The sequence below is a fragment of the Ctenopharyngodon idella genome, chromosome 5, assembly GCF_019924925.1.
Source record: "Ctenopharyngodon idella isolate HZGC_01 chromosome 5, HZGC01, whole genome shotgun sequence".
NCBI lineage: Eukaryota > Metazoa > Chordata > Actinopteri > Cypriniformes > Xenocyprididae > Ctenopharyngodon > Ctenopharyngodon idella.
The window spans coordinates 43,676,783-43,699,205 of record NC_067224.1 but is presented as its reverse complement, the minus strand read 5'-3'; the positions used below and the strand labels follow the sequence as shown (position 1 = coordinate 43,699,205).

Here is a 22,423-nt window from a genome sequence, read left to right as displayed (position 1 = left end):
ACGCTCTTGAAACCACTCGAGCAGATCGATTAAATCCAGAGGCTTCAGGTGAACGGAGCACTTCAGAGCTGAAGAGTCTGTTGAGTCAGTTCAGTTACGCCCTTGTGTTTGTTATCATGGTGCAGGGCAGGGGTAATATCATGTTTTGGGGACCTTTACCATGGAATTATTTGAAATACTGTGGAAGTATTCTTTGTTGTATATACACAGTAGCCTATAAGTATGGTAATCTGTGCCAAGGTAACTCCACTGCACATTTTTATAATGCTAATAATAAATACATACATGTTTTATACTACAGTACATCCAAGTGATATATACACCTTGTATTACACACATAAACATTACTAAAGACTGTATCTATCTCTCAAAACCTTTCTGTTCAATCCTGACAATTTCATTGTGACATTAGCACAACACATGTTCTTGTTTTAAACTTTTTTATTGCACGTAATGCGCGCTCCGTCGCTTTAACACAAGTCCTTCAAGAACGCCGTGAACCACGTGGTCCCCCTAGTGCCGCGCTGTGATTTTCTATTGGCTCATACTTCACCCCTCCGCCCGCCTCAGCCTCGCCCTGATTGGCTCGTGTGTGGGTGTGTTCGCGGCATTCAGGCGCCCTGTTGTTTGAGCCGCTAACCTACCGTAGCCCTCCATTGGCTGTTGAGCGTCTAGTACGCGACGGATTCCGCCGCGCCATCCGCACAGACACAGTCTAATGTGATTGGTCGACGCATAGCTCATCGCCAGTGAATGCGGAAGTAGTGCGCTCTACTGAGTCACCGTTGTGTCAGCTGATTCTTTCACTGTGAGTATCTTGGTCATATTTCGTTTTCTGTTTGTTTAACTTGATTATTATTTTATGTGTTTGCGGTTACGTTAGGTTGATTGTTGTATAAACTACATACGCGTGGTTTAGCGATGTTTCTATGTGGGATATGCCAGCCATGTGTTTGTATGTAGATGTATTGGCCAGCTGGGATGTTTTACAGGCAGTAAAATCCTCCACCCACACTAAACACACACAGACTCAAACAGACCAAAGCTGGGGAGAACTGCTGGGAACTCACATCTGAAGAGTATGTTTTATTATTGATTCTATTATTGAGTATATGCATACATGCACTTTTCCAACAAGTGTTGTGTAATAAAGTCATTTTGCCTTGATCTCCCTGCATACAAGGCTTTTCTGTAAAAAAGAAAAGTAACCGGATACATTTACATTATATTTTAATATTGGTATTGCAGAGCAATTATGCATGATTCACCTTCCATATTAAAATATTGTCACACATTTCTTCTTTTAAATATGCTTGTAAAAAGTGATAAATAATGTGTTAGAATTGCATACATAGTATAACATTGGCATTTTTACAGTTATTCACTATCTTTCATTTAATTTAAGGTCTAATCTCAAGGTTTGTTATATCTGTATTATGATTATTTGTGCTATTTAAAGGGATAGTTCACCCAAAAATGAAAATTTTGTCATTGTTTACTCTCCTTCATGTTAGGGCTGAACGATTATGACAAACATCACAATTGTCGATTATTCCATTGAAATTGTAAAAGCGATTATTTATCACAATTACATTGAATGATGTTTTGAATAGCTTTATACCATTGTTTGAAGCAACTGCATGCCATATTTTTCTGTAAAAATAAAAAAACAAGCTGAAAACACTCTTCCTGAACATTTTTATTGCTTTTCTATAGCATTAAGCCTCGAATGTCAACTATAAATTGGTTTGGTTTCTTCTTTAAATAAAACTACACATATGCATTTAATAATAATAATAATAATAATAATAGGGGCTTTCACACCATGTTGTTCTTGGAAATTAGTTATAAGGTGTTTTCCGGAGAACTAATGTTCCCCTTGTGCTGTTTTCCTGATTGCATTCGCACCGTCAGTAGGAACTCTGAAGTGACGTAAACTGTGCTTGTGGTTGTGACTTTTATTTTGACGGCGCTGAGAACAGCTCAGCCAGAGCATCGCATTCTCCATCTTCATTAGTTTATGATCTGTTTAACAGTCCTGTCTTATACGTTATTAGATATACTGTCTACTTTCTTTGTACAACAGTTCTATGAAAAAGTATTAGCTTTTGTCGCGTGGTTGATGCCCAGTGTGGCTAGCTGAGCAGAAATACGTAATCATGTTTCACTTGGTCTGCTGAAAGTCGCGCTGGATTTTCTTTTTAGCGTAGGGTTGAGAGGACCATCTATCACTGTTTTCCATGTTTGTAGAGTCAGTTCGTGGAGTAAATATATAGGCGGTCTTTTAAAAATGGCGGGTGCTGGTGTTTCTCGTTCGTTCGACCAGTTAGCTTACACTTACATCACTAGTAGTTCCCTTTGTGTTGGAATGCAAAAAGTTTCGCATTTCACTGCGTTCCAAAGTTCAGGTTTGGTGAACTCTGAAGACACGTGAAGACGTGTGACCTCTTGGCTGAATTAAAAGAAAGATATTTTGCAGTAAAGTCTGGAAGATTGTATTTTTTTTTTTTTATATTTTGAGTGTATTATTTTAGAATGTTGAATTCATGTTTATAAAAAAAGACATTTTTGATATATTTTTACTAGTTGGTGCAGGACACTATAGTTCATTTATGTAAGTGAGGATAGCAAAATAAACTGTGACATATTATACCCAAAAATTCTTTATACAGTGGACTACCAGTAAAATTGATAAAAATTTGAAACCAAAAATTATTCAGACACTTTGACCTGACCATGTTTTGCCAAGTGTTATCTGACATAATTAAGATTAATTTTTTCTGACAGTTTAACTCTGAGATCTTGTCATGTTTTATTACAATTTTTTTAAACTATAGTGAATAAACTGTATTAATGAATGAAATGTTCAAGGTGTCTGAATAAATTTAGTTTTCACTGTATCACGACCGTTGCAATGTCCGAAGAAATTTCGCATGCTCAAAATCTAGTGTGACCGCGGCTTTAGACCTTTTACACTCTGAAGTAGTCGTGATTCGCCTCTCACAACGTAACATGCTCTAAACACACCTCTTAAGCATGCAGAAAAATGTAAGTGGATATTTTTATTTTGTAATCGCGCCTTTGAATGATTACGAAATCTTGGCATCCATAATCTTAATCGTGATTAGAAATTTGATTAATTGTGCAGCCCTAACTCATGTTGTTCTAAACGTACGAGTTTCTTTCTTCTGTTCAAAGATATTTTAAAGAATCTTGGTAATCAACCATTAACTTCCATAGTATTTTTTTCCTACTATGGAAGTCAACGGGTGCCGTCAACTGTTTGATTACCAAGATTCTTTAAAACATCATTTTTTGTGTTCAACAGAAGAAAAAAACTCATACAAGTTTAGAACCACTTGAGGGTGAGTAAAGGGGCTTTCACACCGAATAGTTCTAGGAACTTCTAGTTCTAGCCACTAGGATAGTTCCCCGAGAACTAATTTTTCCACCAGGCCATGTTCCTGGTTGCATTCGCACCGGGAATAGGAACTCTGAAGCGGCCGACAGTGGCGTCTTTAAGCGTGGCATTTACAAACGCTAAAAACTGGTGGATGAAGGATGCTGTGATCGGAGCTGTGTTTGTTGTGTGTCGTGGGTTTCGTGATAACGGAGATGGAATGTAAACGCATAATCTATGCAACTGAAAGGGCAAAAAGTGGCGCTAAGAGACAAAATCTCCTATGACAGTTTTCAGTATTGCATATCATCGAGGCTGAGAAAAGAAGACAACCCTGCAGACATCAGGTGAATGATGTTATCGCTGTTTTCCATGTTCGTGAAGTAAATATGTTTACACGGCTTTTTAAAAATGCCAGGTGCCAGTGTTTGACCAATCAACGTACACTCACGTCACTGATAGTTCCCAGTGCTGGTTTAGACTCCACTCTGAAGTAGGAGTTAATTTAGTTCTCCGAAAAGGAGTTCCTAGAACTAAAATCGTTCCTAGTTTCTGCTGTGCGAACACGGCAAAATCCGGGTACTTCAGCCAATAGTTCTAGGAACTATGAAAAGGTTCTTCCAGTGCGAAAGCCCTTATAGTAATGACAGTTTTCACTTTTGGGTGAACTATCCCTTTAAGAGCGTGAACTTGCTTGCTTGACATCACAAAAGTCTTGTATGTAAAGCTTAAGCACTTTCTGGATAAAATGCTTGCTGTGACTTTTTCAGATTGTATTTGGATGTATTCGTCCATGTTCAACTGAACATGAAACACACGGTTTTTCGGCCTGCAGATAATGGAACGGTGTTTGCAAAAGCATTTTCATGTTCTGGTTCCATTAGTTTATAATGTGAGGATTTCTACCAGTGAGCACCAGTGATTGGCACCTATTCAAACCCAGCGAATCCCGTTCACATTCCCAGGGCTCAGCGTTCCGTCTCACTGCTTTAGGCGAAATGTCTAATTGATGGCTCCTGCTCGTGTTACAGGTCAGACTGCTCTTTAAATAGCCACATGACTAGTCGTGCACCGCTCCGAATCCTGTAGCCTCTGACTGTGTGTTTATGATCTCGATAATAATAGTTCTCCTATAAGAAAGCTTGTTGCCGTGGCTTATCTAGTGGCCAAGTGACAGGGAAACGGTTAAGCTGGTTGAAAAGTCTTGAAAATGCTGATTGTGGTGATAAAGTGTGACCGATTCGTTTAAATCCCACAAATAGACATGAAACACACAAAATCATGTGTTGTATACATCGCTGTTTCTATATTGGAAGTGTTTTTAACTATTATAATTATTATTTATGTTTATTTGAAAAATCCCATAACCCTATTTGTAATTATTGTCACATGTTTGTACACAAACGTGAGCAGTTATCAGATGCTTGAGTGTTTTATTGCTCTTTTATGGGATATTTTGAATGGTTTTACCTCTTGCACTTTGACATGTTGTGATTGTGTATAACTCCCTCATATCTCTAGAATGATAAAGTGAACTAGATAATGACGATTGATGAAACTCTTTCAGTTTTGCGTGTATTGATGTAAGCTAGGGGTTTAGATGATTAAATGTTTACATCTTGAGTTTTAGGTGAAACTTGGAAGAAATTTCAAGAGAAAATAGAAGTGAAACTTTCTTTTCTTGGTATAGAGAAGTGATACTGAGGTCACAAACAGAATAATTTAAATTGAAATCTGCCTAGAGACACACACACAAAAGGGAAATTTATGGCTATTTAGAAATTCTTGAGTGAATCCAGATTTGTTTGTATGTGAGTTGTGTTGAAGGCGGTTGTCAGGGTGTTGCTATAGTGTTCTGAGTGGTTGCTGGGTTGTTTTAGATGGTTGTCAAGAGCCCACCCCAAGTCTTCATTACCTTAATTATTCAAAAAAGACTCAAATCTGTTTGTTTAATATTATTTTAAGTGTTGACGAAAAATAAAATCAGATTTTCACAAGCCTGTGACAACCGCCTTTGGTAGGTTGTTTGTAATCTGGTTAAACATCAGGCCTGGCAACATATAATGTGTAGTTTGAACCGTCTGTCTTAGGATATGATTACATGACAACGATGTACTAAAAACTTAGCTTTTTTCACGTACAGATGACAACGTTGTCAAAACGATCCCCGTTCCAACTAAAAACACTGTATTCTGCTGCCAGGCCAGTAGATGGCGATGTCACTTTGTAAAGAAACACGTATAGTCTGGACACGTAATACACATGACGTTACCATTTTCACAAATTCGTGCTTTTGTAGTTTACACAAAGACTTTATCAATTTTAGCAATTCTGATTCTGCTTATTGATTTCGATTCTTATCGATTTACAGTTTCAACTCCAATATGGTAAAAAAGTCAAACATAGATATCAAAGATATTTATTCTCTTTTTACAAAACATTCTGTTGCAGCTAAATACCATGAACAAAAATCAGCCTAAAGAACAACCAACTAATACAGTAGGCTAATATAAATTGCAAACATTATTAAAGACAAGTACAGTCAGTAATACAATTAGAACAAATAGGCAAATTAGCGATAGCACAAATAAATACAACAGAACAAAGTTCAGAAATTGAAATCAAATTGTAAAATAACACTGCGTAGTTTTCTTTTTATAAATAAAATATCCTTGTTAAAGGGATAGTTGATTCTGAAGATTTTAATAATTTGATAAACTAGTGTTTTGTGTGTTTTCGGTTGCAGAGATGAAGTCGATGATTGACTGACTGACTCGTCATCTCCGCAGTAGTGGATGTGCCTATATGCACATTTTATTTTAATTTTTTTTTCTGCGACTAACCGACTAATACCATTTTTGGTCGACAAAGCCTCTTCTCATTGACGGTTAGGTCGACTATTAGGGGGCAGCCCTACAGTATAGTTTTCAAAAATGTACACTTTGAAACTTCTTTACAAAAGTTTGCGTTTTCAGGACCCAAAACGCAGTTGTCGTGTAAAACGAACGGCCAAAACGCATGTTTTCCGTTTTTAGTTGAACATGGTGTGGTGTAAACGACCCCTAAAAATCTCTCATTTTCACTACAATTTCAACTTATTTTATTATCTGCCGAGAGAAAATCCACTATCCAGTTGCTTTGAAAATACAAGCACATCTCTGCTCAACAAACTGCAAGAATTGAGGAATAATTAATGTCTGTAGCGGGACGATCTCAGAGCTTGAGTTTAATACATGTATTCTCATTGGCCTTGCTGTGCTTTTTAATTCCCTCTCACCAGTTTACGTTCATAAGATCTGCAGTTTTCATCCGAAGGAAAATAAATTAGATCAGATTGTCATCTATGCTAAACACAGGCTCACGAAATTCAATTTTCCCCGACAGGCGATTTCAGTGTATTGAGTTAGCTCAGTTGATGACGACAGCAGTTGTATCTGTGTTTTGAATTGAGATCCAGCTTGATAAAGTCTTTAGAGGTCAGCAAGGTTGTGGACGGGTCAGCCTGTCCGTGAAGTGAGTTTGAGTTCAAACTCACTTTAGTTTTGGCCGAAACAGATTCTAGATTGTATCTACTGTTTTCATTAACACAAGCGGGGCTCGTGTCTGTTCTGTTATGTTTGGATCACCGCTGTGTGGAAGTTGGTGTAGTTTTCTCCGTTTCGCAGGCCTGACCGCTGGATAAATGCATCAGCTGGAATAAAACAGCTTTGTTTTGTTGCCAAATCTTCTCAGTGACTGAGATGAAGCACAGGCTGTTCAGGCAAATATTTTTTACTTTGGCCTTTCTTGATTTTGTTCTGAACTCCTCCATCATGCATCAATCTTATAGTTTCATCCTGCACTTTTTTCACAGTAGTCTAGTAGTAAGTTATTTAACAAAATTATATTAAGAACGCACAATCTGTTGGAACAACTCTTAAAAATAAAGGTCTCTTTTCTCAGTGATGCCATAGAAGAACCTGTATGCAAAGTCCCTTTCAGGCAACTCATTTCACTCGGCGGCCATCTTTGAAATGTCTCTCTGGCAGCTATTTCAGTCATGCAAGTGCAGCTCTAATCTCTTTGAATAGGAAACTTCAACAAGTTAAAAACAAGTCAACAAGCTTAGATTAAAGTTCATATATCAAATGAAATCTGACAACAACTGTCTCAAATTTTCTAAACACACAAATCTTGACAAAAAAATACTTTTTTTTTTGCAGGCTGGACCAGCCAACACAAAACTAAGGTTCACTCTAAAAAATGCTGGGTTGAAAATGGACAAACCCAGCAATTGGGTTGTTTTAACCCAGAGAATAGGTCGTTTTATCCCAGCAAATTGGTTTATTGTACAATTATTATTAATTAAAAGTATTAATAGGCCTAAATGTTAATTTCTAACGTATTTTGGGTTCATTTTAAACAAGCAATACTGTAATTTTTAAACAATAGTTGAGTTAAAAACTACCCAGCATGTTAAAACAACCCATTCGCTGGGTTTGTCCTTCATATGTTTAATAAATGAACATTTTATTAAGTTTAATAATAATAATAATTAAACAATAAACATTTATCTTAATAATTAATGTTGACAGTTTGATTATTATTGTTGCCTCTAGTAATTAGGTGTCTGATTTTTAATTTCCAACTTATTTTTGGTTCATTTAAACCAGACATACAGTCATTTTTAATCAATAGTTGAGTTAAATAAAACTGTCCAGCACGTTGTGCAAACATTTAACCCAACCACTGAGTTTGTCTATTTGGGTTGTTTTTAACCCAGCATTTTTTAGTTTCCTTTAATTGGCATTGATGGTTCCATGAAGAACTTTTAACATCCATGGAATTTTTCCATCGCACAAAAGTTTCTGTAGATTAATTAATTGTTTTTCACTTAAAAAAAAAAGAAATGGTTCTTTTAAAAAACTGTTGACTTAAAGCAAAGACTTATATGCAAAGATGGTACAGTTACAGTCAAGAGAATTTTTTTATTATCTTGCTCACTGTGGCACTATATTCAGTAATGCTGCTCTGGAACATTATAATTAGTGTTATTCAAATACAACCCGAATTCCAGAAATGTTGGGACATTTTTTAAATTTGAATAAAATGAAAACTAAAAGACTTTCAAATCACATGAGCCAATATTTTATTCACAATAGAACATAGATAACATAAATGTTTAAACTGAGAAATTTTACAATTTTATGCACAAAATGAGCTCATTTCAAATTTGATGCCTGCTACAGGTCTCAAAATAGTTGGGACGGGGGCATGTTTACCATGGTGTAGCATCTCTTCTTCTTTTCAAAACAGTGTGAAGACATCTGGGCATCGAGGTTATGAGTTTCTGGAGTTTTGGTGTTAAAATTTGGTGCCATCCTTGCCTGATATAGGCTTCCAGCTGCTGAAGAGTTCGTGGTCTTCTTTTTATCGTATTTTTTGTTAAATGTTGCTCTAAAACCTTTTATATACCTTTCAGCATTCATAGTGCCTTCCAAAACACACAAGTTGACCTTACTGTATGCACTTATGCACCCCCATACCATCAGAGATGCTGGCTTTTGAACTGAATGCTGAAAACGCGCTGGAAGGTCTCCCTCCTCTTTAGCCCGGAGGACACGGTGTCCGTGATTTCCAACAAGAATGTCAAATCATGCCGATGAGTGATGCAGTGTCGTCTGAGGACCCGAAGACCACGGGCATCCAATAAAGGTCTTCGGTCTTGTCCCTTACGCACAGAGATTTCTCCAGTTTCTCTGAATCTCTTGATGATGTTATGCACTGTAGATGATGAGATTTGCAAGGCCTTTGCAATTTGACGTTGAGGAACATTGTTTTTAAAGTATTCCACAATCTTTTTGTGCACTCTTTCACAGATCTGCCCATCTTTACTTCTGAGAGACTCTGCCTCTCTAAGACATCCCTTTTATAGCTAATCATGTTACAGACCTGATATCAATTAACTTAATTAGTTGCTAGATGTTCTCCCAGCTAAATCTTTTCAAAATTTCTTGCTTTTTTTCAGCTGTTTGTTGCCCCCGTACCAACTTTTTTGAGACCTGACATTTGTTATGTTATCTATGTTCTATTGTGAATAAAATATTGGCTCATGTGATTTGAAAGTCTTTTAGTTTTCATTTTATTCAACGTCCCATTCATTTTTATTCCAACGTTCATTTTATTTTATTAAAGCGTCCCAACATTTCCGGAATTCGGGTTGTATATTAATTGAAAATATTTGCCTTAGTTTGGCTAGTACAATAACAAATAAGAGCTAATTATTGGATTTTTATAGTATTGCATTGCATATTTAACTCACACTATTTAAATGGGTCTGTATACATTAAAACTTAATATCTGCCTGTACCTTCATATTTTGAGCGATTAGGGGCATCGTCACACTTGAGGGTCCTTGGCATTAAAAAGTTGGCCATAAATGACCATATAATCCCAGGTATTCAAATGCATTTGTCTATCAATCTATCACTTGAGTTGTTGGATGATTTCTGAAATGCATCAAGAGATGTTGGGTTCATCATTTCTTTGCTGTGTGTTTAGAGGTGTGTGTTGAGCTCTGTGAAGTCAGATAAGGACTGGCGTGTTTGGACCCGTGTTGCACCACAGGGCGCGGCTGTGGGAATGCAGATCTTCCCATTTACTCGAAGGCTTTGCTGTTCTGGAAGTGTGTGGTGCCAACTCCGGTTCAGATGTTTGAGCGTACAGATATTTGTGATGGGAGGTTTTGATTCAATTGCTTAAAATCAAATGTAAAAGAATCAGTCTTTAAACAAACACTGTGTTAGTGGAAAAGCCTGTGAAACGCTGGCACAAAATAATTTTCCAAGTGCCGCGGAACTGGTAGTCCCACTCTTGTGGGGAGTTTCAGGGAATTTGTGTGGGATGTAAACAGAAAATGGAAATTTCTCTCAAACTTTCACTTTACTTTCAGTTCCTCCATCAAATGTCACAGGTGAGATGCCCGTCGTACAGCGTTCGGTCTGACTGCAGCGTATGTTACTGCCATAAAAGGTGTTTTGTGCCATGTTTAAAGGAGGTGTGTCTGGAGGCTTTGGAAAGTATGGGGAAGTTTGTGTGTAACACTGATAAATAAGTGCAATAATGCTCATTATCACTGATTCATAAATATAAGTTAAGGGAGTGCAAGATTCTTTGTGCTTTGTCAACTTTCTGCATGTTAGTCTGTTCGTTTTTTTTTTTTTTTTTCCCCAGTTTGGATAATCTAGAATTTTGTTTCCCATACTGAAAAAGTGCACATGCCTACCATAAATTAATACATTTTAAAGAATCATAATCTGTTAAAAGGGTTTCTTAAGTGCCAATATAAGTTGATTTTCATTCTGCAGTTTTTACCTTTTTTGTAAATGTTTTTTTTCTATCATTATAAAGTCGTATTAGCAATTTAATAATCCATCCATGAATAATTTGTGTGTGTGTGTGTGTGTATATATACACATTATTTATTATTATTTATCATTATTTAATATATGTATATATGTGTGTGTGTGTGTGTGTGTGTATATAAATATATATAATACACACACTATTTATTATTAAAAGAATAGAGTCTCCGGACCCCTTCTTGACCCCAGTTGTCATTTTTCTTGATTGGAATTAAATGAATGGCTAAATCTGATGTGGTGCTGGACTGTCGCCTAATAGAAACACTAAGTCCATTAAATCGAGCTAAACTAAGTATCTCAACTAAATGACTTCCTCTTCCAGTTGTAGCCAGTTCATTCCAGTGCACTGTAAACGGCCGGACAGGACAGTCTCAGAAGGGGTCCGGAGACTCTATTGTGATCGTGAAATGGGGGGCGTTACATGCAAACAAAACACAGCGCGCGCTTATGGACGTGTGTGTTCTCGTATATGCGCGTCCAGCAGAAGAACACACTGCGATCTGGACGCACGTGCCTTCAAAGTTTATTTAGGACATGGAGCGATGTAAAATTCCCTGCTATGCAAGTGCTGAGATACGCAAGAGAACAGCGCTGTCACGTACTACACGCCCGAGACCCCGCCCACTTCGCGCGCTTTGTGTGTGTGTGCGCGCGCGCACGTGGATAGGCGTGATCGTGGCATGAAATGTACAGGAGTTTGTGTCCACGCAAACTCAGGGACGTGCTCAGGTAAGAGCTCAACTTATTTTCTCGTGTCTCGAGCTTTTCATTCGCTGACACACTGTTGCGCTCGAGCGGAATGTTGCGCTTGTTACAAGTGTAGCGGTTTCTGAAGTTTAGAACGTTCAACAACTGCTACAATGTTTTGGTGTTGAATGAAACAATGTCGCTTCAGACGCGCAGTGTAACAGTTTCTATTCTATTTTAGAATGCAACAAGATGAAGGGAGTGAGAGAAGTTTGTGCCTTATAAGTGTCTTATAAGAGAGTTTGTGCTGAGTGAGTGAGTGAGTGAATGAGTGTGTGTGTGTGTGTGCAGGAGTCTAAATCAGAGGGTGTGTTTAAATGAATCTCTGCAGCATTGTAGGTAAAGGCTGCCCTCTTGTAGAGCTGTAATGTTTGAAACTATTAGTCAGGAGTTCAACAAGGATTTTTTTTGGCTAGTCATGGCAGTATGTCAAATTTTTGTCTCCACAAATAAATACGTGAATTAAAATCTATGTTTTTAATTTACAAAAATATCTGGAAATTATAGCTATAAATGCTACTCCATGACAGCTATATTCATCAACTTAAGATTCAAATAGCTTTATTGGCATGGTTAAAAAAAAAAAAAAAAAAAAGGCTTTAAATTGCCAAAGCATTGGTAACATTAATTACACATTTACACACACACAATTAAAAAAAAAAAAAAGTTTAATAAAATAACAATAACTCAGTTTTACTGCGATTTGATGGTCTGAAACAGTGTATACGTATGAATTTCTTTACAGAACTTCCATTTTAATTATTATTATTTATTTTTAGTGGGCTTTTTGGAAGGAAACAGTATGATCCGTGTGTTCCAATGAGCTCTGGGCACCTGTGGAGTTTTTTTACTTTCCTTTTCCTGTAAATCAAAGCTCATCCTATTAGTCAGCTTGTAGCCGGAGATCAAGGTTGTGTCAGCGGGTGAGAGCGGCACGGGTGAGCAACTCAACGCAGCATGTGTTGCCATGGGTGTGTACACACACACACACACACACACACACACACACACACACACACACTTACTTGGTGGCAGACGCTGCGTTACACTGGATAGTAACAGACTGCAGAGTTTGCTGCGCTGATAACCTGTGCATGTGTTTGTGTTCCTAAATCTGCATGTTCAGGCCTGTTTGCTCAGCTATGTCTTGGACTCAACATTTTTTCTATCGAATTTTGCAAGTATTTGGACTCTGAGCAGGAAAAACAGCGAATGCTGAACATTCCTGAGAAAGGGTTGAGAAAGACTTTCGATCTGAGCAGAACTGAACACTAATATTAGTTATTGTACAACACTGATGATCTGTGTCCTTGCTGCTCAGATGAGCAAGAACCAAGAAATAAGATACATGCACGTAATACTAGAGATGTGCAAAACTACATATTTGCAAGCTCAAATTTTTGACTGACTGGACTGGTCTTAAATGTCAGTGTTATGGTAAATGTTATAAATATGCTACCAGTCAAAAGTGGAATAATTAAGATTAAGGTTTTCGAATTGGCAAATCAGAATGGTTTCTGAAGGATCATGTGACACTGAAGACTGGAGTAACGATGCTGAAAATTCAGCTTTGTTCACAGGAATGAATTACAATCTAAATGGTTCTGTCATGACCTATGAAGACCTTTAGGATGATCTGGATAAACCCCGTCTGACCTCACTAATGCTCTTGTGTTCAATGGGTTAGGTAACAGACACTACATTTCGTTGCACTCTTTTTGACCCCTCACTTCTGATCTTCTTTCTTTCAGACCGTGTGTCTCGTGAGCTGTTGCTGTGAGGTGCGAGACCCGTCGTGGTGAGGAGAGCTGGCGGAAAACAGTCAAGACTAAACAAAAGCACACCTGCTGAGATAATGGTGAGTGACACGAGTCCATCGTGAAGTCTACAGAGTATGGAAGCTTGTTTCCGCCATTAAATAAAAAATAAAAAAGGTAATTGTGATATAAATAATACATAGGCTTATACATATAAAGTTTATTTCTCACAATTCTGACTTTTTTCTGAGAAATGTGTAATATAAAGTCAGAATTGCGAGTTATAAAGTCCGAATTGCAAGTTATAAAGTCAGAATTGCGTGATAAAAAGTCAGAATTGCGAGATATAGTCTGATTTGCGAGATATAAAGTCAGAATTGCATCTTAAATTCAGAATTGCGTGATATAAAGTCCGAATTGCGAGTTATAAAGTCAGAATTGCGAGTTATAAAGTCCGAATTGCGAGTTATAAAGTCAGAATTGCGTGATAAAAAGTCAGAATTGCGTGATAGAAAGTCAGAATTGCGAGTTATAAACACAATTCTGAGGAAAAAAGTCAGAATTGTGAGATATAGTCTGATTTGCGAGATATAAAGTCAGAATTGCATCTTAAATTCAGAATTGCGTGATTAAAAAGTCAGAATTGCGAGATAAAAAGTCAGAATTGCGTGATAAAAAGTCAGAATTGCGAGTTATAAACACAATTCTGAGGAAAAAAGTCAGAATTGTGAGAGAAAAAGTCACAATTACCTTTTTTTTTTAAAATTTTTTTATTTAGTGGCGGAAACAAGCTACCATAGCAGTGTGTGTCGAAGTAACTTACTTTTTCTCTGCTTTGGGTTAGAAATATGAAATTTTGGCACTGTTTATGCAAGATTCAGGCAGCTGTTGCAAATTTCCAAGGGTCACCTGAGGATAAACCTACGGTTTATTTGGTTAGATATATTTTGTGTGCTTCAAATCCAATAATCCATCCCGAGTGTAGCGCACGCTTTGGGCGCTGTGGTCTGTGCAGGCCGAGGCAGATGGTAACGGTGCTCTTCGGCTCGATGCACACTACAAAAATGCCCTCCAGCTGAAGTGCAAGCCAAAACATCTTCTGTCACCTTTATGAAACAACCCTTCTTTAATTGGCAGATCAGAGCGGAGTGAAGACTGATGTAGTGATTTTCCTGTCTTTAGATTACATGTTTTTGTGTTTGTTTGGACTCCATCCTGACCCCGCGTTATTAACCGCCATGATGGCTTGCATTCCTTTCTCTTCCTGTTTTTCCACTTTCCGCTGTTCTAGAGTGTACTTTCCCTATAAACTCCCATGCAGGAGTGAACAGATGTTGGGAAGGTCTTTGATCTTTGCGTGTAAGAAATGTCAGGGAATGCTGATACCTCAGCACATGTCCACTCTTAAACTCTGACGGATGCTGCTGGTTGACTTTGGATGTCGTATTTGGAGTTTTATTGGATACCCTTTTGCTGCAAGTTTGCCTTCCAGTTTGAGGTTAATCATCTGACTCCATGAGCAAGGGTTATTTGAGTCTTTTAGGGCTCCTTTTTACAAATATTTAGACCTTAATATACGATCATCTCAAACTAAACAGTGTCAGCATTAAAGCGATCTGGGCTGTGTTTGGCTGTAGTTTTAGTATGTTTTGACATAATCAGAGTTTCTTATTCATTCTTCCACAAATTAAGGCCTTAAAAAAAAGATCTTAAATGGGAGCATAAATTCATGGAATTAAATGTTACTGATATTCAAGCCTTAAAGAGGCTATATGTAAGAATTTTTATGTATTAATCACTTTTTATTGCCAGTGTGTGAACGGCTTGTAACGAAACTTAAAAAAATAAGACCTTCTCTTACTTCTAGGTTGTCTATGAAAGCCTGATTTTTATCTGAAGGACTCTGGATGTTTTTGTCGGGAAAATCAAAGGATGTGTAGTTTACATGCGCTCCCAAGAGGAAAAAATGCTGAAAGAGCTGTTCTGTACTGTAATGTCAATGTGTCGTGCAAAGAAAAGGGATTCATTCAAGCTGTAGTCTCACATAGCCAGATTCCAACGTATTTTTACTTCTAAGCGGAGAACGAAAAAGAAAAACGGACTGCAGTTCACTTAATGCCCACCGGTGTCGCTAATGACAAGTGTTTCTGAATTGTACATATAGCCCCTTTAAACACTATGTATTAGGGTCAATGACGTGACGGGTCGTTCCAAAGGCCTTAATAATAATAATAAAAATCAAAGATATGACATCCAAAGTATGTAAGGTACTACAACTAGATCTCTTTTATTGAATCCAAAAGGTTTTAATTATATTTTGCTACATATAAAGGTATTTTAAAGATTTTGAAGTGTTAAAAAGTTAATTCGGTTTAACCGTTCAAAGGCCAATACAGCCATTTCATTTGTGATTAAAATATCTTAAAATGTAATAAATGTATATATATTTTATTCTGGCATGATTTTATAACATCTTATATCAACATAGTGCAAAATGGTAATAAAATTAAATGTAGAAGTCGTTGCTTTGTTATGAGAAAAAATGTCCGGGAAAAATTAATTTAATTGATGTCGTTCGGAGTAACCTATTTAAAGGGACCATTTTGGTTCAAGTCATGCGGTCAATATCATGTGACAGGATGTGACATCATTCAGACAGCTGCAAAGGACCATGTGGTCATGAAGCATGAACTCTCTTAACACTTAATAAAACTTCAAAATCAATTATATCCCCATTACATTTTTTTACACTTTTAAAAACCTTATTCGTCAATGACCCATATCTTTTGAAAGTTGTTTTTCCAAACTTTGAAGTGTTGCTACAACAACTCTTTGTGTTTCTCCATTGGCATTTACATTTAATAAACATATTGACGTATTGTTCCATTCAATTTATTCCTTAAACTTTCTTTACTTGGTCTTAAATAGGCAGAAACCTGCATAATTCCATGATCAAGTGACATGAGATACGCTGTGTTATACCCAAAGAACACCTTTACACCTGTGGTAAAACCAAAGTAGAGTGCCTAAAACCCTCTTTATCGTAATTAAAATCTGTGTAAAACGCATGGCTCATTTAATAATCTGAATAAACAGTTCTTCCAGCAAGTAATATCAGTTCATTAGCCAATCTGTAGTCAGTAGAATTCAGCTGATGTTTGATCAAGGGATTGAAATCATTAGAAATTCAGTGATTCTGATTCCTCTTGATGGTTCCGTAATGATTTCATTAAAAATTTTAGTAGTTATAGTTGTGTAGGAAACATGTTTTTATTTGGTGTTTCATAGAATGTGGACGTTCAAGAACGATTACCAGAACCGAGCATCCTAAATCATTCGACTCGAATAGTATCTTGTAGTTGTGGATGTTTTGTTGGGCTCCTGATTTTACTTTAATTCAGTTTCTGTGAGCAGCGCAGTGTAAAGCCGTGGCTGTAGTTGGGTTTTCCATTATGATGTGGCACTCAGAGCGAGCGAACGCGTCCCCTCGGCGCTCATTAAACACTTAGTGTGCTCCATAAACAAAGCACAGCCTGTGCCTCGTCTTCCTCGAGACCGGTTGTAAACCTCTATGCTCAAGAGTGAACTGCACTGCGGCCCATCCAGAGCGGAGCTCGTGCCAAGAGCTGCTTATACGCTCTTACTAGAAACCATGTTGTTTCTCATTGCGATGGAACCAGAACCTGCCCAATGCAGTTGCCCTTTTCCTAGTAACTAATTGGTGGGTGTGAGCGGATGGGAAACCTGGGCCTGATGCCGGTTCTGTGTTCTGGTCGAGTGGAGACGATCAATGGTTCTCACTGGCCCGTTGCGGCCACAGTTTCCATTGTGTTGTCCTCTTTAATTATCTGGGGAACAAAGTGGCTGGAAAATGTTTGTGTGAAGATGTTCTTAATGTGATAATTTGGACTCTTTTTATTATTGACTGTTCTCTTGAGACTCCATTTGGTAAATTAGCTAGTGTTTTTTTGTTGTTGTTATTTTAAGAACGTTTCTACATGATTCTCATGATAGTTTTCTGTTGAGGATAGAAAACATGGTTTCCATTCTTATCCATTCAGGATCTGAGCTAATATAATCAGTATAGAGTGATGTATTTTTGTAAGCCAAAACCTGGAATCGAGTTTCAGGCCTTCCAGTTCCATCGTCCTGAACTTTTTAATGGGTTTTTGAAGGGTTAAAGGTAGGGCTGGGCGATATGACCAAAATCTTATATCACGATATGAGTAATTTTAAATCACGATAATTATCATCAATTTCAATATAATTTAAAAAATTAATACTAGCCTAAAAAACTCAAGCTTACTGAAGACAAATAAACTGTGATAAAGAAAGAGCAAAGAAGACAAACTACAGACGAACTAGACCTACATGAAAAAACTTACAGCACAAGAAAATGTATAAACTAATCAAAGGTATAAAAAACAAGGCATAGTTTTTACTGTGTAAATTAAATATACATTTCTTCTTATTAAAGTTACAAAAGCAAGCAGTGAGAGATTTTCTCTCTTTTTTGTTGTTTGATTAGCATTAATAATGACAGCAGGTAAATTTGGATGCTGTCCCTTTAAGACTGACTGCACCGATCCAATATACTCGAGCCTTGTCTTTCTCAACTGTACCTTCACTTAAGACATAAATGGCTCTGTTTACTTGCAAATACGTGGTCACTTTGGCACATGCCACATGGGTATGTGTATTTAACCGTTCAAGCCCAATTAGGCGTCAAAAAGCACACAGTTCAGTCCTCGCACGCTCTCAGACGGCGCTGGGAAACAGTCTCTCAGAGAGCGCGTGCATATGCTGAAATGAGTTGTCTTTCGCTGCTAATTGCACTTAAACGGTTTAAAACCACTTGTTTTTAAACCGCAATGCTTAAAAACTCTATAATCTTTCGTGACCGCGCAGCATAGCAACCTCACGTGTGCGTAACCTTGACAGAGACGATAGTCCAAAATCTCTACCAGTTGACCAATTTCAACCAGCTAACGTGTCTACCAGTATATCGCCCACCCCTACTTATTGTGCTTAATACACTTTAACATCGAGCACGTCTGTAATTCGCGATCACCTTCTGAGAGAGGCAGGTTTCATGTGCACACTTTGGCAGTGTGCCAGTCAGCACAAGCGCTGCACCCAGTTCCTTTTCAGGATATATTACGCTTATAACTCTTTTAACATCAAGCACGTCCCGCTCTTTATATTCTCATTCATGCATTTCATCACTCTGAAGTGTCAATCAATAGTGCAATATATTTACATACTACAATATAGCAAAATCTCTAACGATAGACATTTTATTTCGTGGTAACGATATATATCGTCAATATCGAACAGCCCTAGTTAAAGGGTTAGTTCACACAAAAATGAAAATTATCCCATAATTTACTCGCCCTCAAGCCATCCTAGGTGTATAATGACTTTCTTCTTTCAGTCAAACACAATCTGAGTTATATTAATCTGAGTTATATTAAAAAATATTCTGGCTCTTCCAAGCTTTATAATGGGAGTGAATGGGGGGTGAGATTTTGAAGCCCAAAAAAGCACATCCATCCATCATAAAGGTAATCCATACGGCTCCACGGGGTTAATAAAGGCCTTCTGAAGCAAAGCGATGCGTTTTTGTGAGAAAAATATCCATCCAAGGCCTTTATTAACCCTCTGGAGTCGTATGGATTACTTTTATGATGGATGGAGGCGCTTTTTTGGGCTACAAAACAAGGCTGTAACCATGTCTTGAAAATTTTTTTCCCTGGGGGGGTAATTATTGTTTTTTTTTTTTTTTTTTTTTGTTTTTTTTATTAAAATGAATTAAATAATTAAAAGATGAGAAAGGAATAACGAAAAAGAAATAAGAACGGTAAAAGTACCAGGTCTATTGTAGTTATTAAGTAATCAATTTAAACTATTTGCAAATAATATATATTTTTTTAAATATTCACTCTTATTTTTATGTCTAATATGTCAAAAACGTTTCTCGTATTGTCACATTCAGTTATAAATTACATTAATCATATAATTTTAATCAAATAATAGCATGTTTTCAATTCAAAATGGTGAAATTTCATAAAAATGTTGTAGTTTACATCACTGTCGGTCGCTGAATATTTCAATCATAAAATAGTCGTCAAATATTAAATGTTTAAAATATAGTCTATATAGTTTAATATCAAATATGAAACGTCGCGTTGGAATTCGCACTCGTAACAGTAAGCTCCGCCTTCTTTGATCTGATTGGCCAGCTCACTCATTCTGACAGCTCACTCATTTTTGGGTGAACTATCCCTTTAAGAATTGACTTCAATATTTGAATATGAATTTGAATCGAATTGTCTATGGAAACGCACAGGAAATTCATATTTGAATTCTAATTCTGCATCGGTTTCAATTCAAGTTAAGTTCAGGATAAAGAGTTGAGTTGAGGTGAGGTTTTCCATAGGTGTGTCTGTCATTCCTACACCTGAAAACACAATCGTCTCGCACAGTCTGTTCCTGTTTGGATGTGTTTTGTCTCCTTTCACTCTCATTGAGCCATGCTTTGTTCTGTAGTAAAATAAACACGTCGGTATTGAGTTCAGCCATGCAGGATTTATTCAGTAGGGTATTGTGTGGTAAGAGATGACAAGACGGATCTTTTACCATGTTTTTGTCCGTATGAAGGTGGGGCTGAACGCGCCACGCCGCATGTCACCTCTGAGCTCACCTGTGTGTGTCTGTATGGAAGCATGTAGATGACAGAGGAACCGGGTACAGTTTCAGTTGTTTTTTGGCCTCATTCGCTGCAGATTCCTGTGAAAGTTTCTATGAAGGTGCTGTAGATACTGATGTATGAAAACAGGTCCATCCATCGCTCTATCCATCTATCCGTCGTTCTGTCTAGCACTCTATCATTCTGTTATTGTCTATCCGTCGTTCTATCCATCATTCTGTCGTTCTGTCATTGTCTGTGTTGTTCTATCGTTCATTCTATTGGCCTATCATTCCATCTGTCGTTCTATCTATCTATCGTTCCATCTGCCTTTCATTCTATCAGTCGTTCTGTTGTTATATTGTTCTGTCGTTCTTTAGTTTTATCTGTCGTACATTTGTTCTGTCTGTCGTTCTATCGTTCTGTCATTCTGTCGTTCTATCTGTTGTTCAGTCGCTCTATCATTCTGTCTGCCATTCTTTCGTTCTATCTGTCGTTCTATTGTTCTGTTTTTATATCGTTCTATCATTCTGTCATTCAGTCGTTCTATCTGTTGTTCAGTCGCTCTATCATTCTATCTGCCGTTCTTTCTTTTTATCTGTCGTTCTTTTGTTCTGTGTCATTCTGTCGTTCTATCATTCTGTCATTCAGTCGTTCTATCTAGCTAGCATTCTATCTGTCATTCTTTCATTCAGTCGTTCTATCTGCTGTTCTTTCGTTTTATGTCATTCTTTTGTTCAGTCTGTTGTTCTGTCATTCTACTTTCTTTCGTTCTATCTATCGTTCTTTTGTTCTGCTATATCGTTCTATTTTTCTATCTGCCGTTCTTTTTTTGTCATTGTTTTGTTCTATGTCGTTCTTTCGTTCTGTCATTCTATTGTTCTGTTATATTGTTCTATCATTCTATTGTTCTGTCGTTCTATCATTATATCGTTCTCTGACATTCTTTCGTTCTATCTGCCATTTTTTCATTTTATCTGTCATTCTTTTGTTTTTTCTGTCATTCTATCGTTCTGACGTTCAGTCATTCTATCCAGCTAGCGTTCTATCATTCTATCTGTTGTTCTTTTGTTCTATTTGTCATTCTTTCGTTCTAGCTGTCATTCTATTGTTCTGTTGTTATATTGATCTATCGTTCTATCATTCCATTGTTCTATCTGTTCTTCTATCCTTCTATCTGCTGTTCTTTTGTTCTGTCTGTCTGTCCTATCATTCTGTCGTTCTATCATTCTTTCTGTTGTTCTATCTGTCATTCTCTTGTTCAATCTGTCATTGTCGTTCGTTCTATCTGTTCTGTCATTCTGTCTGTCTGTCTAATTCAATCAATCTATCCACATCTTTCCATATATCCATAAATCCATCTTTCCACGGTTAGTTATTTGTGTATAATGGTGTTTTGATTTGTCTACTTCATTATGTATGTATGTATTATGTGTTACTCAGAATGATGGACATCACTCAAAATGTTTGTTCACCAGCAGTTGTACATGATGAATGATTATGACAGCGAGTGTTTACTGTAGACTAATGCTCTGATGGAACACGCAATTAAGAGTCCGTTGTTGGTGTTTTCGTAAGTGTCTGTCATGCGTTTGTGTCACATGCTCGTCAGGTTACAGGAAACGACGTGTACGTGAGACGTGTGTTGTGCCGAGAGGTCAGTCTGTCTGTGGCAGGGTGTCCACCTTTACTAAAAATAGCTGTCCTGGAGTCAGAAGGCCACGTCTGCAGAGATTCACACACATAAACTCCATCAGTGTGTGTGTGTATATATGTATGTGTGCTGAATACACCCGTGCTGCACAGTTAGATGCTCATGGTGTAGTATTTCGGGCGTGCGTGATTGTGTCGTGTGGTAGAGACGTGACTTAATATGTCTTAAAGAGCTTAAATCATTCATTCTCTTCCTCTGTGTCACGACAGCAGAGATTCCCTGTGTTGAAGAGATTTCTACATTTTTACATAGTTCCTTTTAAAGCAAGCTTCTTACAGTGCTTACACAAAAAAAGAGAACAATAAAACAAAACACATGAGAATAAAATCAATTAAAAGCTGTCCTAGAAATATATTATTTATTATAAGATATAATTGTCATTTTAGAAGTTTAAAAGTGGGATATTGATTTAAAATTTGCCCTTATGTTGTCTTAAAGAAGGCATATTGTTAGTTAGAAAAATAACTAATATGTGTTTGAAATTGTGAGTTTAATATTTTATTCGTGGACATAATGTTCTGTGTGGTTAGATTGACCCTCGGGAACAGCACATCGTGGCACATTCGTCACGCTCTGAGCGTTTTGGAGTCTCTCTTAGAGACGGGACTCTGAGGTACAGCACGTCCTTTTAGTGCAGACAGCGATGCATGCTGGGAAATTTGCAGAGCGAGTCTCCCTCAGCATGTTACAATGGAGACGGATGGTGCTGGGAGG

At 37.3% G+C, this 22,423-nt stretch overlaps 1 protein-coding gene across 12 annotated transcripts in view; it reads left to right on the top strand.

The window, feature by feature from the left end:
• Positions 1-649: 649 nt before the first annotated feature.
• Positions 650-22,423, top strand: part of mtmr4 (myotubularin related protein 4) — a 67,393-nt gene continuing 45,619 nt past the window's right edge. For 2 of the 12 annotated variants that reach the window (XM_051894574.1, XM_051894567.1), the window contains exons 1-2: positions 650-808; positions 13,302-13,408. In XM_051894574.1, the coding sequence (XP_051750534.1) occupies positions 13,406-13,408 (3 nt within the window). In that variant the 5' untranslated portion in view covers positions 650-808; positions 13,302-13,405. The other 10 variants (XM_051894578.1, XM_051894569.1, XM_051894570.1 and 7 more) reach the window with 9 other exon arrangements.